Raw genomic sequence first — 14,975 nt, forward strand, 5'->3', positions numbered from 1 at the left:
TACATGTATCTACATCTACACTGTACAATAACGTACATGTAAGAAGAATTTCTTGACCAATTATTTATCACTTACTTTGTAACGTGAACAGTATAAGAATTTATGATGTCCTGTTTTATGTACATGTAAATGCTAAGAATCAAATTTGAATACATACATTTACTTTTTTTAATATTGAAAATAAAATGTTTGGATTGAATTTACATCATAATCAAATTAATTTCTATTTGAATTTTGTTGACAGCTGTTACGGCACGTGAAACATTTAGTGTGTGAACTGTGTAAGCTACATAATGTAAATCTGCCACTCAGCCTGCCTCATCTGGAACGACATTTACCACCAGAGGTAAGAGTGAAATATTCCACCCCCTTCAAGTTTATAGTAAAGACCGGATTTAAAAAGTGAAATTGACAAATGGAAACAGCTGTTGGCTACTTACAGAAAGACGATTTTATGAGCGATTCCACGGTCAGTCGCATTACACAAGTTTATACGTTTCCTTTCATACATTTCCTTTCTTATACTTGGTGCTGTCAGTTTTACAGGGGCTAGTCTTTCTGTCAAGTTTATACTGTCAATTTTTCTTGACAACCTAGTCTTTAACACAATCAGAGAAAGGTTGTATGCTGTATTTTGTGGATGATGTCCTAAAAATCTGTCAGTCGCATTAATTACACAAAAATTGACTGAGTACTTTTTAATACATGTATGTAGTTCTTCCAAATTATTTTTTTACCAACTTCAATACCTGCAAAACATTACTTACATAGAAGTCTCAGACTGATAAGACATTTGAATTTCTGAAGCAACTTTGAGTTTCTTTTGTGGATACGAAAAGAAACTGTGGTCATTCGCATTACGTTCAGTTGCATTGCACTTTATCCAGTACCACAAATTTGACATTTTGAACCCTTCCCGCAACTTATATTTGATTTTTATTAAATATAATGTAAAATGGTGATCTTCAGATTATCCAACTAAAAATTTTACAGAATACAGTGTAAACAATAGTTTTCTGTGAAATTGAAATTAAGTAAAAAAAAAAAAAAAAGATAATATAATATAGTCCCATGTATATAGAGGGAAAAAAGTAAGAAAAAGGGGGAGGAAAGAAAGAATAGAGAAACAAAATATGTTTCCTTCATTCTTTGAAAGAAAGAAAATTACAGGAAGGGAGGGAGGAAGGAAAGAAGGGAAAAAAGGAATGAATAAGGGGAAAGAATTAGAAGGGAAAATAAAGAAAGGAAGACAGAGAGGGAGGGAAGAATGAAGGAAGGAGAGAACGAAAAAAGATAAAATAATAGAAGGAAAGAAAAAACGAAAAGTAACGGGAGAGGAAGAGAAAAGGAAGCCAAGGTAATTTTAAGGTTAGGAAGAAATAAGGAAATGAAATAGGAAATTTGATAAAGAATGAAAGTAAGAGAAAGAAGTAAAGAAAGAAAAATGAACAGAAAGAGAGAAAAAATGTTCAGGAAAGAAAGATAGGAAATAAAGATAGATGGAATAACTAAGGGCAAGCAGGAAGGATAGGGTAGAAAAGAAAGAAAAGGAAAAAAAGGGGAAAACTTCAAGCAAACAAAAAATCCAATCATCTAATAAAAATTATGAGGTTATTTTGTGTTTTTTTAATGTATTTTTAAAAATTTCGAAAAGTAAAATGTTTTAAAAATATATAAAATTTCAAAGTGAAACATATTGTCAAACTTAAAAATTAGATGAAACATCACGGCATCGTACACACCAAGACTCCAAACGAAAGCTGAAACAATATAGATCTATGAAAAGTGAAAATTGTTCCTCCGATTACATCTCCAAATCATTAATTTGAGAATCCATGATATAATTATAGGAATTTCCCGCCGATTTTGTGATTATTTTGGTAGAAAAACTGTTTATCATTAGATTATTTGCTCCGATCCTACATGCCTAGATCATGTAGATAGTAGTCTGCCACACACAGGCATGACGCGAGTTCGTGTGTTTGGTTAGCAAGAAAATCACCGCAGAACTTGCAAAATATTAGTTATCGATTTAATTGGTGTCTCTGCTTCGTCATCTGTTGGTTAATGAAAATTCGTCACTTTTAAATGTATTAACTACATTTTGTTCAATGTTCAGAAATGCGGGACACATAGGCGTCCCGGAAAGGGTTTGTCGGGACGCCGGGACAAAGGAGCAAAATACGGGACAATCCCGGGAAATACGGGACGTCTGGTCACCCTGTTGTTAAATGCTATTAAACATATACATGTATGGGACTACAGTATAGTCTCACATGTAAACATACATGTACAAGTAGATGTATCAGAGCTTGATTTTATAAAAATTTTCCTTTACAAGTGTTAAAGATTATGGGATGCAAATGACTTTAACTGTTCTATTTGAATTAAATTTGGCCCATTTTACTCTATAAAATCACAATTTGTTCTAAACTTATATTCCAAGTAAGTCACACTCAAACCACACTCAGACTCAAACCAAAAAGACAGGTGTTAATCAATGATTCAATACAAAGTTCCAGATGTTTCTAAATACTCTTCAGAAATTTTTATCAAAATATGGTGATTTTCTTTTGAAGAAATTAATAATAGCTGTATTTATAAAGCGCCTTTTGCCTGAGGATACAAAGCGCTGCTATTATTACCCCGGCTTTAGCTCGAGCTACATGTCCCATCACCGGCGCTCAGTGCATGCAAGGAATTAATCCTGCTGGGTACCCATTCGCCTCACCTGGGTCAAGTGCAGCACAGTGCAGATAAATTTCTTGCTCATAGAAAACATACCATGGTTAGGATTCGAACCCACAACTGTGTGAAAGGTGAGAATCAGAACCATTAGACCACAACGCACGCATAAATTACAGACAAATATGGTCAGGAATCTTCTATGGTTACGCGAGTCACAACAAATTGATGTACATGTATCTCCTACAAAAACTACTGTAAATTCAAATTTTTTGGTGGACAATGTGTATTATCAACACTTTGATTGAAAATTTGAAATGAATAAGAAAAAAAACAAGTCTGCAATGTATGATTTTCAAGTAAATAACCTTTAAAAGAAGTTGAAATTTTGTGTAAATGTCACCAGATTCACAATTGCAAGGCTGAGCTGAGTATTGCTTTAAACCCAAATGAACGGGTTTCGACAACAGGCTTTATAATGGAGGGTTGTAATAATATAGGTTTGTATGTTGAAAAGCTTATTTTCACGGCCATATGATTGTGAATTTGCTGTGTGAAATTAGCTGGAAATAAAACATGATAAGAACAACTCCAAAAAGCTGTACGTTTCAACAACTTTAAGCATTCAGGAAAAGCTTTTTTATGGTCTCTACATGTACATGTATCATGTATGTGATATGTGAAGAAACCGTAATTATGTAAATTGCAAAGCAAAAAAAAAAAAAAAATCAGTTTTTCTGAGTACAAACCTACATGTATATGGAATCACAATGCTGTTAATAGTAATACAGAATGATGTCATGGTCTTGGGGCCAGTGAAAAGCAAATAAAGCATACATGTATTTTGATAGCCAGAAATTTTCAGCTATTCTTTGGAAAAAAATGACAAGTGGTGATTATACATGAACCTTATTAAAAATGACAGTGTTTTACTGTGAATAGTAAGAGTTATGATTAGTGTATGATTTGTCAATTTCACTTTTTGGTCCAGTCTGGGTATTTGATTTACATGTATGTTAATGTTGTTTGTGGTTTATACACAAATACACTGCCTTTTTCTGTGTGTTTTTTGTTGTTGTTTTGTGTGTAAGAAATTTCTCCTACATGTACAGTACTGGTGCATGTTCATCTTTTTTAAAGCCCAATTTCTTGTTTTCACTACATGTAGATCCAACTAAAATAACACCAATTTGCATTTCCTGAAAAAAAAATCCCTGGAAATGAGTTCTTGTATGATGTTGGACATCATTACTTTTTGGGTTACCTACAGTGAATGTGTCAATTGAAGTTGACCAGTAGTTCCTTTAAGTTCTGTTCATACATGGTGTAAATTATCTGCAAAAAGTTCTTTTAGCTTGTGATGTGCACATCACACAGCAAATTAGCTCACACTTTTACATATGATGATAGTGTAAGCATGCATTTCTATTAAAGTGAGGTTTTTATCCAGAGTTAGTTGACATCAACATTTTTACATCTACATTCTTCTTTTTTTGCCAGCGCAGTATTGACTCTCTGTATCTGTAATATACAGACAAAAATATTGCAGGGTTTCTTGCAGGATTTTTCATGCCATATGTGAATAAACCTCCACAGATTTGAATAACATGTACATGTAGATTATGTATTTTCTACCAGAGAAATTCTTAGGAAGTTACATGTAATTCGTGTTCATTCTATTCCATTGGTTTTCTTTCCCAAGAGAAAGAATGATAAAGTGGTTAGTATGATTTTTTTTTTCTCTTTTAGAGAAACGATGAGGAAATGGTCAGTGCAGACGAAGAGGAAATGCCAGAGGATGATGAAGAAGAAGAGGAAGAGGTTCATGAGGTCGATGATTGCTTAGATCATTATGAAATGGAAGATGAACCGAGGTATGACTTTATTGGTTAAAACCCATTCATAATACTGAGTCCTCAAAGAAATATGCTAAAAGTAGGCCTACATTGGGAGAAAATGATGCACTTACCGAGTCCACTTCAATAAATCAATTTCCTTTCATTCAATGCATTAAAAGATGTATGGAAATAAAAATTCTTAAAAATCCCTTAATTGGCAATACAATTGATATTTAAATATTAAAATTTTGACCAACAAATTCAAAAAAGTTTAGAAATTGGTAGGTCGCAATAAAACGCTATGGGGAATTAAGGTATCTTGTATGTCAAATATATTGGAAATAAAGTGGAGAAGGTTTACGGTTCACCATGTGTAGTACATTGGAAATATTGAATAAACTCTTCAGGCCACATTTGGAAGAAAATGTAAAAATTGATTTGAATATTGATGCATGAAACATCTGAATCTTTAAAGTTCTAAATCATTGTGCGAAAACTTACGTGAAAATTTGTGACTATGCTACCATCCGTACTAGAATAGAAGCGAATAAAAAATCAAGTCGTAATGACATCGTAGCAATCGCACGATTAGCCGCAATTTGAAACAAATTTGGTCATTTCTCCAAAATAATGGCTTGCAATCTTACAAAATTGTTAGATTAGTGTTCGTACATTTAATTAATCTTAAATAAAAAATACTTTTCATTCGCATTTTCGGAAAATATGCAAAATGTGATTTGATCCAAAATCGGATCGTGGACCAGTCGTAAGGTGTGCGATAGCCTTTGATATTTGATATTTAGTATGCAGTATGAAGTAGATTTCTGTCCAATGTGGTCTCTGCAGATGTTTGAAGTGAAGAACTGAGATGTTTGGGGTGGTAGGATATTGAAATTCACACCAATAAAAATAATTATTCTACTTACTTTCTGGTAGACTGATGTGTAAGAATTTGTTTTTTTTTATATTCTACAAATGGATTTCTATAGAGTGTTATTTGTACACGAAACAATTCCTGAATTGTATGTTGCCATATTATCATAACTCCTGACTTTGTTCATAGTCTTGTTCCTGTTCATTTATTTTCAGCAAAGTGGAGAAGGATAAAGAAGACAAAGAAATAGATGAAGAAAACTTTGCAGTGTTAGCAAGACTGAAATCAAATCAAAGGAAAGACTACTTAAAGGTTTGTTATTGCAGGCAATATTTTGAATAGTTGTATTTTTTGCTGTAGGAGTTGATTTGTTGTTCATGATTAGGCAAACTGTTATTGGGACGTTTCGACTGCACTTGCTAGTCTTCGCCAAGCAATGTGGACAATCACTTCTGTGCATGCCTTTGATTAGGCCTGGGACTTTCGGGGTTTTTTCTCTTTGGGTACCCGTTGTAATTTTCGGGCGGGTACCCGAAAATCATGTCGCTCGAAATATGACTAGTGGAAAAAACCCCATAGGTGACGTCATCAAGCCACTGCGATGCAAGCCAATTTATGAATGAAAATATAGTAAGCATGCGCATTGCAAGCCTCCCGTGCCGCACGCAGTATTCCATCGAGTCTGCAATACTCCGTCACCTCGTACCAAAATCGACCTAGAATTCCACTTTCCTTTATTTCATACGAATTATAAAAGCTATTCTCAGAGAATCTGTTTTCTCACCGATACCGCACAGGTAAGCACATTTTTATTACTTCTTGCTTTTCCGTCAAAATCTTACGAAGTAGCGTCGATATTACATCGTGTTCGTGAGTTTGTAGAATTTATCGCTACGTGAACAAAGTCAATTTTTCTCCATCAGGCATATCTGGTGCCCTCAAAATTTCTGGTTCATAATCCACTGCTTTCATATGTTTTATTTTTTATGTTACATGTAACATAAAGATAGTTTTTATTTCTGTTCTGAGCATACAGTTGGCAGCAAATTTATTCAATCCCTCTAATTTTTGACATGTCAAAATGAATAACATTGCAATAGTTAGCAGACAGTTGATTACTAAAGAATATGAAATTGCAATTTGTGCACAAAAAGCATATTGCAAAATTATTCAACCTCCTATTTACACACAAGAAAGAAGTGCACAAATAATGACAATTTAAAGCCAGAACATATATTCTGAGGTAAATGCTGATTTTATTTATCCTCTACCTAAAACTGGAACCTTTACATGCACAACAAACAAGTTGTAACATCATTCAACCAGATGGGTGTGTCTTTTAGTACTTTGTGCAGCATCCATTTGCTGCAATAAGCTCCTGCAGACTAGATGAATAGCCTCTCACAAGCTTCTCACACCGCTCCTTGGAGATTTTGGCCCATTGGCAATGGTCTCAAGGTCAGCAATGCTCATAGGTCTACGCGTTGCAAAAGCTTTCTTCAGATCTTACCACAAATTCTCGATTGGGTTCAGTTCTGGAGACTGATGGCTTCTCAAGGACCTTCCATCCTTTCTTCTCCAGCCAAGCCTTTGTAAATTTGGAAGTGTGCTAGGGGTTGTTGTCCTGCTGGAACATCCAGTGATGTCCAAGCTTTAACTTCTTTACAGACGGGTTGACATTCTTCCCTAGAATATCCTGGTACCTGAAAGAATTCATGATGCCTTCAATACGATGGAAATTCCCAGTGCCAGTAGAAGCAAAGCAACCCCACAGCATCACAGATCCTCTCCTGTGCTTCACAGTAGGCAGAGTGTTCTTCTCTTTGTACGCTTCCTGCGCCACACGTATCGTTGATCCATAAGACCAAAGAGCTCCAGCTTGGTTTCATCAGTCCAGAGAACATTGTCCCAGAACTTCTTGTCAGGTTGGTTCTAGCAATCTGGAGGCAACCTTCCTTGTGTTGTTGCTTCAGAAGTGGTGTGCATCTAGGGGATCTTGCCCTCAGGCCTTCAGCGTAAAGCGTGCGGCACACTGTGTCCCCAGAAACTTCAGTGCACCCTTCAGCTCCTTTGCTGTAAGCCTTGGGGTTCTTGTCGACTTGCCTTCTTATGAACCTTGCTGCAGCTGCTGAAAACTTCTTTCGTCCACGACCATGTTTTGTAGCTGCAATACCAGTGGCTCTGAACTTATGAATGATGCTCCCACAGTGTCTCTGTGAAATTCAAGAGCTTGGATATCTTCTTGTAGCCATTCCCTTTCTTATGCAAAGCTACAATCTCCTCCCTAAATTTCTGGGACCACTTTTTTGCCTTGACCATTTTGTCAGCACAGTGCAAGGGACATATAAGGAGTATATAGGGCCTAGTGATACAAGGCATACCAATTGGGTGGATATTAATTATGCAAAAATGCAAATTATGTAGGTTGATATGTGTGTCCTGGCTGAATTCATCTCTCCACATGTCCACATGGCTTGTCATTTGTCAATATCAATGCATATTAATGCATATTCATAGGGGGTTGAATAATTTTGCTACCTGCTTTTTATGTGAAATCAGCAATTTAGAATAGAATACGAATTAAATCTGGATTCTTTTTCTCTGGTATTCAATTGTATTTAACTATCTATAGACTACTTAAATGATTTAGTATTACAGTCTGCAGTTGCAACATCATTCAATTCACCAGAATGTTGAAAATTAGAGGGGGGTTGAATAATTTTGCTGCCAACTGTACATGTATATGGTTGTACCTTACATGTAAACGTGGCTGGACGTATCATGAAGTGTTTAAGATCGCCACTACTCCATTCTTAGTTTTCCTTTTTCTAATCTCTGTGTTCTTCAATGGCATTTACAAATCAAATAGATTAATTGTAATTAGTGAAAATTTGACTATATTTTTGGAGCAGCGGCTAAAATGCTTGCTTACCAGCATCTTGGGATATGGATTATTGTATTGATGTTTGATCTTAGGTTACAACTGGACTGACACATGAATGGGATCGGACAGGTATGAGTGAGATTTGAAAACCACTGTAGCAGTCTGAAAATGCAGTTTATGCTGTTCTGGGGGCCAGTGCAGAGGGTTTCAAGTGTACTTTTGCTGTCTAATTGATATACTTATAATTGATTGATTCAACTTGTGTGTTATGCCGGGTGGAGGGGGTAGTGGATTTGGTTATGAAATCTTTGTTGTTGCTGAATGATTAAATGATTTTTAAATGTTTTTTATTCCAGGGTTCTGTATCAGGATCCGTTGGAGCTACAGATAGGCTGATGAAGGAACTGAAAGACATCTACAGATCAGACAGTTACAGAAAGAAAAAGATGTACTCAGTGGATCTTGTCAATGATAGCTTATATGACTGGATGGTCAAGATATACACGTAAGATCTCATCTGTAGTAGATGTCAGAATATTGTAACACACATTGATTGATGTGTTGTTAAAGTTCAAGTCCACCCCAGAAAATTTTGATTTGAATCAATAGAGAAAAATCAGACAAGCTCAATGCTAAAAATTTCATCAAAATCGGATGTAAAATAAGAAAGTTATGACATTTCAAAGTTTCGCTTATTTTCAACAAAATAGTTATATGAACAAGCCAGTTACATCCAAATGAGAGAGTCAATGATGTCACTCACTCACTATTTCTTTTGTTTTTTATTGTTTGAATTATACAATATTTCAATTTTTACGAATTTGACAATTAGGACCTCCTTGCCTGAAGCACAAAATTTAAAAAAATGGAATTCCATGTGTTCAGGGAGGAATGAAACTTCATTTCATATGACAATGACGAGAAAATGAAAATATTTCATATAATAAATTACAAAAGAAATAGTGAGTGAGTTATGTCATCAACTCTCTCATTTGGATGTAACTGGCTCGTTCATATTAATATTTTGTTGAAAATAAGCGAAACTTTAAAATGCCATAACTTATTTTACATCCGATTTTGATGAAATTTTCAGTGTTATGCTTGTTGAATTTTTCTCTTTTTATTCAAATCAAGTTTTTGTTGGGGTGGACTTGTCCTTTAAGCTTTGAAGGAAATGTCTATATAATTCTTTTAGATCGATGATATTATTGGTATTGAGATTTTGTTTGCAGGGGATAACTATAATAAGGTACCATGTCAAAAGTCTGTGTCGTGTCTTTTATTAGAAATCCCTTTAGAAAGGCACTAACAGGGTTCCCAGCCCATCAGGGAAAATTATTTTACTTTTTTCCAGTCGGAAAAATCAGGGAATTTGATTTTTAAAAATACCTCAAATTAATGGAAAATGCCTCAAATGAGGGAAATTTGATTAGCCCAAATGTCGAAAGCATGGTAGTCAGTCAGACTATGTTATATTTTGTTGCATATCAAAACAACATCCATTGAATGACTGGCTATGCTGGTACTAATTAGTTTTACATTATTATTTTATACTGAAAATGCATGTAATTCACTGTAACAACTTAGAAAATAGGCGAAACTTGGAATGAGTTTAATTAAATAATCATCAAGGAATTTTTTAACTTCATCAGGGAAAAATCAGGGAATTTTTGTTTTCTTGAAAAGCTGGGAACCCTGATTAATAAGCATCTTTTCTACTGGCTTTCCTACATTCCATAGTATTTTGTCTATGATAAAGGTGTCTTGTGAGATTCTCAAGCTAAAGACGTGGCTCTGACTTTTGAAAAGGTCCCTAAACAAGCATGCATGCTTGATTCAGACTGCATATTTTATTTATTGTTTGATTTATTTCAACTGAACATTGAATTAAAAGATTTCCACATATATGAGTTGGAAGAATGTGTTTTTGTGTGCAGATTTTTTTGGGGACATTTTTCATATCGAGACATGAATATTTCTGTTGATGAAGAATAGAATGACAAATTTTCCTGACAGATTTTTTGAGTTTGAGAAAATTGAAGTATTTTTCTGAAAGTTTCCATGTCAAAGAAGGAATCAGTATGGAGGCTTTTCTCCGTTGGCATGTGTTTGGTCCTGAAAAGGATGATCCAAACTCGACATTTAGGCAATGTTCTCACTGTCTTCAAGCAATCAATACAATACCCTGATAGAGAAAAGTAATCTGTTTTTTCCAAAATTTGTTAATTCTCTTCGAAACATCAAGTTCGGGTCATCCTTTTCAAGACCAAATACATGTGTATAAAAGAAAACATGGTGTACCATGAAGCCTCATACTGTTAAAATTGTTTTGGAATTTGTGTGCAGGCAAGAGTGTATTATTAGCAAATTAATGTTTCATAGTTTGTGAACATCCCTTTTACCAGGTCTTTATTTATTTTTATATGGAAGAATGATTATAATTTAGGCAATCTTCTGGAAAGATAAGTGATTTGGAATGCCAGAATTTTTTCTTCCCTGATGAATTTAAGAAATTGATCACCTTCTTTCACCATTCTTCTTTACAGAGTTGATTCTGATAGTCTCCTCCATGCAGACCTATGTAAACTCAAAGAGAAAGAAGGCAAGGATCATATACTCCTCAATATGACCTTCCAGGTAAGATGAAAACACTTGGAACCACATCATCCAGAATTATTCGATCATGTTTAGAGGTGTTTCAAGACAAAAATGCAATCAATTGCAAACTTCTGTTGCTGTTTTGATAACTGATATATCAAAGTAACTAACAAATCAGTTTAACACCAGTGGCCCGTTTCATAAAGGACTTGCAACTGTTGTAACTTTGCCATTATGACGTAATGGTAACCTTGATTCTGATTGGCAGCTGAGCCCTGTTACCATGGCAGTTGCCATGATGGCAAAGTTAAATAGTTTCAAGTCCTTTATGACACGGGCCCAAGAAGCAAATTAGCAAATAATATTTTGCAATTAATTGCCAGACATTGATTGATTTGGCTATCCCAAGTAAGATTTGTAATTATTTACAAGTTTCTTGAATCGCCCCATTCGAATCGATAGCCAAATGTGGCATGATTCTCGGTCAGTAGTAGTTCAATTTATGAGCACATTTGGCACTCAAATCTTTGATAATTCTATGGAATAGTAAATGAAAGTTTCCTTCTCCATTGATGCATGGGGAAATAATACATAGGTCATGAGAAATATAGAAAGAAAAAAAGTTTAGACATTTTCGGCTTCCCAAAATTTGACCATCGCAGAAGTTAACATTGCCTGTTAAGAGGTGGCAGCATGCAATTTTCTTGCTAAATATGCCTGTTCATTTTGTTAATGAACCTAGTTTGTTGTTTTTCAGGAATGGTTTTTAAAGGGATGGTCCAGGCTGAAAATATTTATATCTTAATACATAGAATAGAATTCACTTAGCAAAATGCCGAAAATTTCATCAAAATTGGATAACAAATAATAAAGTTACTGAAGTTTAAAGTTTGGCAATAATCATTAGATAGGATGATGATGTCACATCTCTACTTTCCATTTTCTTATGTTACTACATAAAATCATTTTTTTTTTTCATTATTTCATACTTGTGTGAATAATATGTCTCGCTTATAGTGAAATAAGTTGCAGCAATAAATATGTAATGCACTAAATTAGTTGTCAATCCAATTTTTCTAGATCTTGGAGGAATGAATTTGAAAAAACCTAATTTCATATAATTAAATACAAAAGAGCAAGTGGAGATGTGACATCATCAGCCCACCTAATGAATATTCATGGCAACTGTTTTCACAGAATATTGCTTAACTTTAAAATTCAATAACTTTATTATTTGTTATCCGATTTTCATAAAATTTTCTGCATTTTGCTTATTAAATTCTACTCTATTTATCAAGCCTTACATGCTTTTAGCGTGACCATCCCTTTAAGTAATTTATTCCACCTTTTCCCAATCAGATGACGGGATTATTTTACACCCATAAAGAGAGGTTTATAATATAGAGTGGTAATCACTGTTAGACAATGTAATAAGGCAATACATTTTCTTTTGCCCTTTTCATGATAAATGTGCCATGTAGGCAGGGCATGGGGGGGGACCTCTTACATTGACAAGTGGATACCATGCGCGACCAAAAAAACTCAATTTATCATCAAAAAAGGATGTCTTTTTCACAGTAGGGCACGTTACGTACGTAACGTGTTAAGGGTGTCAAAAACACAATAATAATGAAAAAGGGGTATCTATTTCGTTAGGAAAATTACGTGTTTAGGGTAGAATTTGCCGGGATGATAAAACAAAATTAAAATGTTTTATAAAGGATGTCCTTTTTGCCCCAACACTTCGTGTTTAGAGTCCGATTTGCGCAAGGTGTAGAATGTGGGGTCGTACTAAACCAAATAAGTTAAAGCCGACGACCGAAGGACCCGTAACAATAAAACATTCCTGTACTTGTTTAGGGGTTCATTTCAGGGAATATTTGCCAAGAGTATCGTTTTGTCTTCAATACTTGTTAAGGGAAGGGTTTCACATGCCAATTCTTGTTAAGGGGTGCATTTTCAGAATATGGAAATTACGTGTTTAGGGTGCTTTTCGTGAATGGAAGTGCCCCCCCCCCCCCGGAGGCAGGGGCAGAGTGACATCACATCTGCTTGATGACAGCACAGGTCTTAGTGTGATAAAAAACAAAGTGTAAGAAATACATTGAAGCAATGTTGGAAATAGCACTGAAAATTTCAGAAAAATACGTAAATTAACGAAATAACGAAATGATTAGACTCGATTATCATGACGTTCAGCACAAAGTATGAATGCGATGTTTGTATGTTATGCATTGTAAGCGTGCCAAAACGCTGCGCTGCTATACGGGGGGCTCATGCATTGTTTTGATTGGCCGGTCAGTTGCTAGGGCTCGAGATTTAAAATGCCTGGATGTTCGCCCGGCCTATAGCGCAGCCTTTAGCATAATTTAAGTGAGCTATTCCAGACCTGTATACCTAGAATAAATGCATTATAATGTGACATCCCCTTTCAGATCTTGGCCGCTGAATGCGTGATTGCTGCAAAAATTTGCATGCACGCAGCCAGCTGTAAACTACAAGACTATATAATAAAATTTTCAAAATATTAAATTGTTTGTATTTTTGTATCAATTTGACAATGCAAATAAGCATATGAACTTTGCCCTAAATTTGTTTTTGCCTTTATTAAACTCACTGTATATTGCTAGCAGAATGCTGATTTGTGGTGAAAATATCAATCCTTACATTTTGCCCAAATATCTACAATAAGAATGCCGGTACATGTTTAATTTCCTATGTACAGGTATTTTAGTTTTGTATTTCTTATGTATTTTTTGCTTTTTTAAATCTTTGTTTTTATTTATATTTTTTGATGAACTTTGTCGGGGACCCTTCTGTACATTAAAAGCATAAAATAAATGCATTTAAACAAACAAAAGTTAAATGATCGTACATAAATGATTTTTTGGTTGAAAAACACAATATGCAAAGATTTGTACACAGAAACATGATCTTGAGCAATTTGGGGTCTGACATGCGCTTGCAAATGTTGTGTCATTTTGTAACCGTAACCTGGGCGTCGCAAATTTAGTCTCAAAAGATGCGCAAGATTTGAAAGGAAAAAGTGTGCGAACGGCGTGGTCAAGAAAATTTTGCACGGTGGCATAATTGTTGAGGGGGGGTCAAATTGAAGCACCCCCCCCCCCAGTTAAGTAAGGGTTAATCTCTCATATTTCTCCTCAACCATTTGATGCAGGAGCACTTCCCCTACAATCCTCCATTTGTTCGGGTTGTTTGGCCCATCTTAATGGGTGGATACGTTCTAGGGGGCGGTGCAATATGTATGGAACTGCTGACAAAGCAGGGGTGGAGCAGCGCCTATACCATCGAGGCTGTCATCCTCCAGATTGCTGCTACACTAGTCAAGGGAAAGGCCAGGATACACTTTGATGCTGGCAAGGTGAGGAGATGATGATGACTGCGATGGTTTTAGTGTTGATGATGACACGGTAGGGGAAGAAAAAGAAGAGGTGATAGAAGAAGAGAAGAGAAGGGGACAAAAGAAGAGAAAAATGAGTGGAGAGGAGGAGAAAAAAGAAGAAGAGGAGAAAAAAAAGAAGAGGAGATGGAGGAGACATAGAAGAGTTGAAGTGCAGAGGAGGAGGTGATGATGATGCGAAGAATAACAAGAGAATTGATGATGGTAATTACCGGCATGATGCCCTTGATAGCTATTAAAGCAACAAGGCTTGTAACACAAAGATCTGCAAACAATTGTTAAATGACTATGACCAATCCATTTCATTGTTGTCGGTACGTTTTGTTCAAAACACTGACCTGGAACCAATCAGAAATTTCTTTCATATTTGTATTCCATTTGAAACCTTTGTCTTTACAGGTGACCTAGGTGTAGGATAAAACCTAAGCAATTAACATATCTTTTCCCAAATTCACCGTTTGAATGGTCTCATTAATCTTCACTAATGATGTCTTTTCAAATGTCCTTTTGGGGAGATATTATATTATCCTGTTGATAATCATGATGTATGTTTGAGTTCTTCTTTTTTTTGCTCTTTCACCTTCTTTCACAGAGCCAATATAGTCTCGCAAGGGCGCAGCAGTCTTTCAGGTCACTAGTCCAAATACATGAAAAGAATGGTAAGGTGTTATCTTT

At 35.3% G+C, this 14,975-nt stretch overlaps 1 protein-coding gene across 1 annotated transcript in view; it reads left to right on the plus strand.

The window, feature by feature from the left end:
• The window catches only part of LOC121415805 (ubiquitin-conjugating enzyme E2 Q2-like), a 31,968-nt gene that overhangs the window by 12,959 nt on the left and 4,034 nt on the right, over positions 1-14,975 (plus strand). Inside the window, exons 3-9 of the mRNA XM_041609137.1 lie at positions 245-346; positions 4,435-4,559; positions 5,613-5,709; positions 8,638-8,786; positions 10,828-10,918; positions 14,058-14,261; positions 14,893-14,959. Of these exons, the coding sequence (XP_041465071.1) occupies positions 245-346; positions 4,435-4,559; positions 5,613-5,709; positions 8,638-8,786; positions 10,828-10,918; positions 14,058-14,261; positions 14,893-14,959 (835 nt within the window). The remainder of the gene's footprint in view (positions 1-244; positions 347-4,434; positions 4,560-5,612; positions 5,710-8,637; positions 8,787-10,827; positions 10,919-14,057; positions 14,262-14,892; positions 14,960-14,975) is intronic.

The sequence above is a fragment of the Lytechinus variegatus genome, chromosome 5, assembly GCF_018143015.1.
Source record: "Lytechinus variegatus isolate NC3 chromosome 5, Lvar_3.0, whole genome shotgun sequence".
Classification (NCBI taxonomy): domain Eukaryota; kingdom Metazoa; phylum Echinodermata; class Echinoidea; order Temnopleuroida; family Toxopneustidae; genus Lytechinus; species Lytechinus variegatus.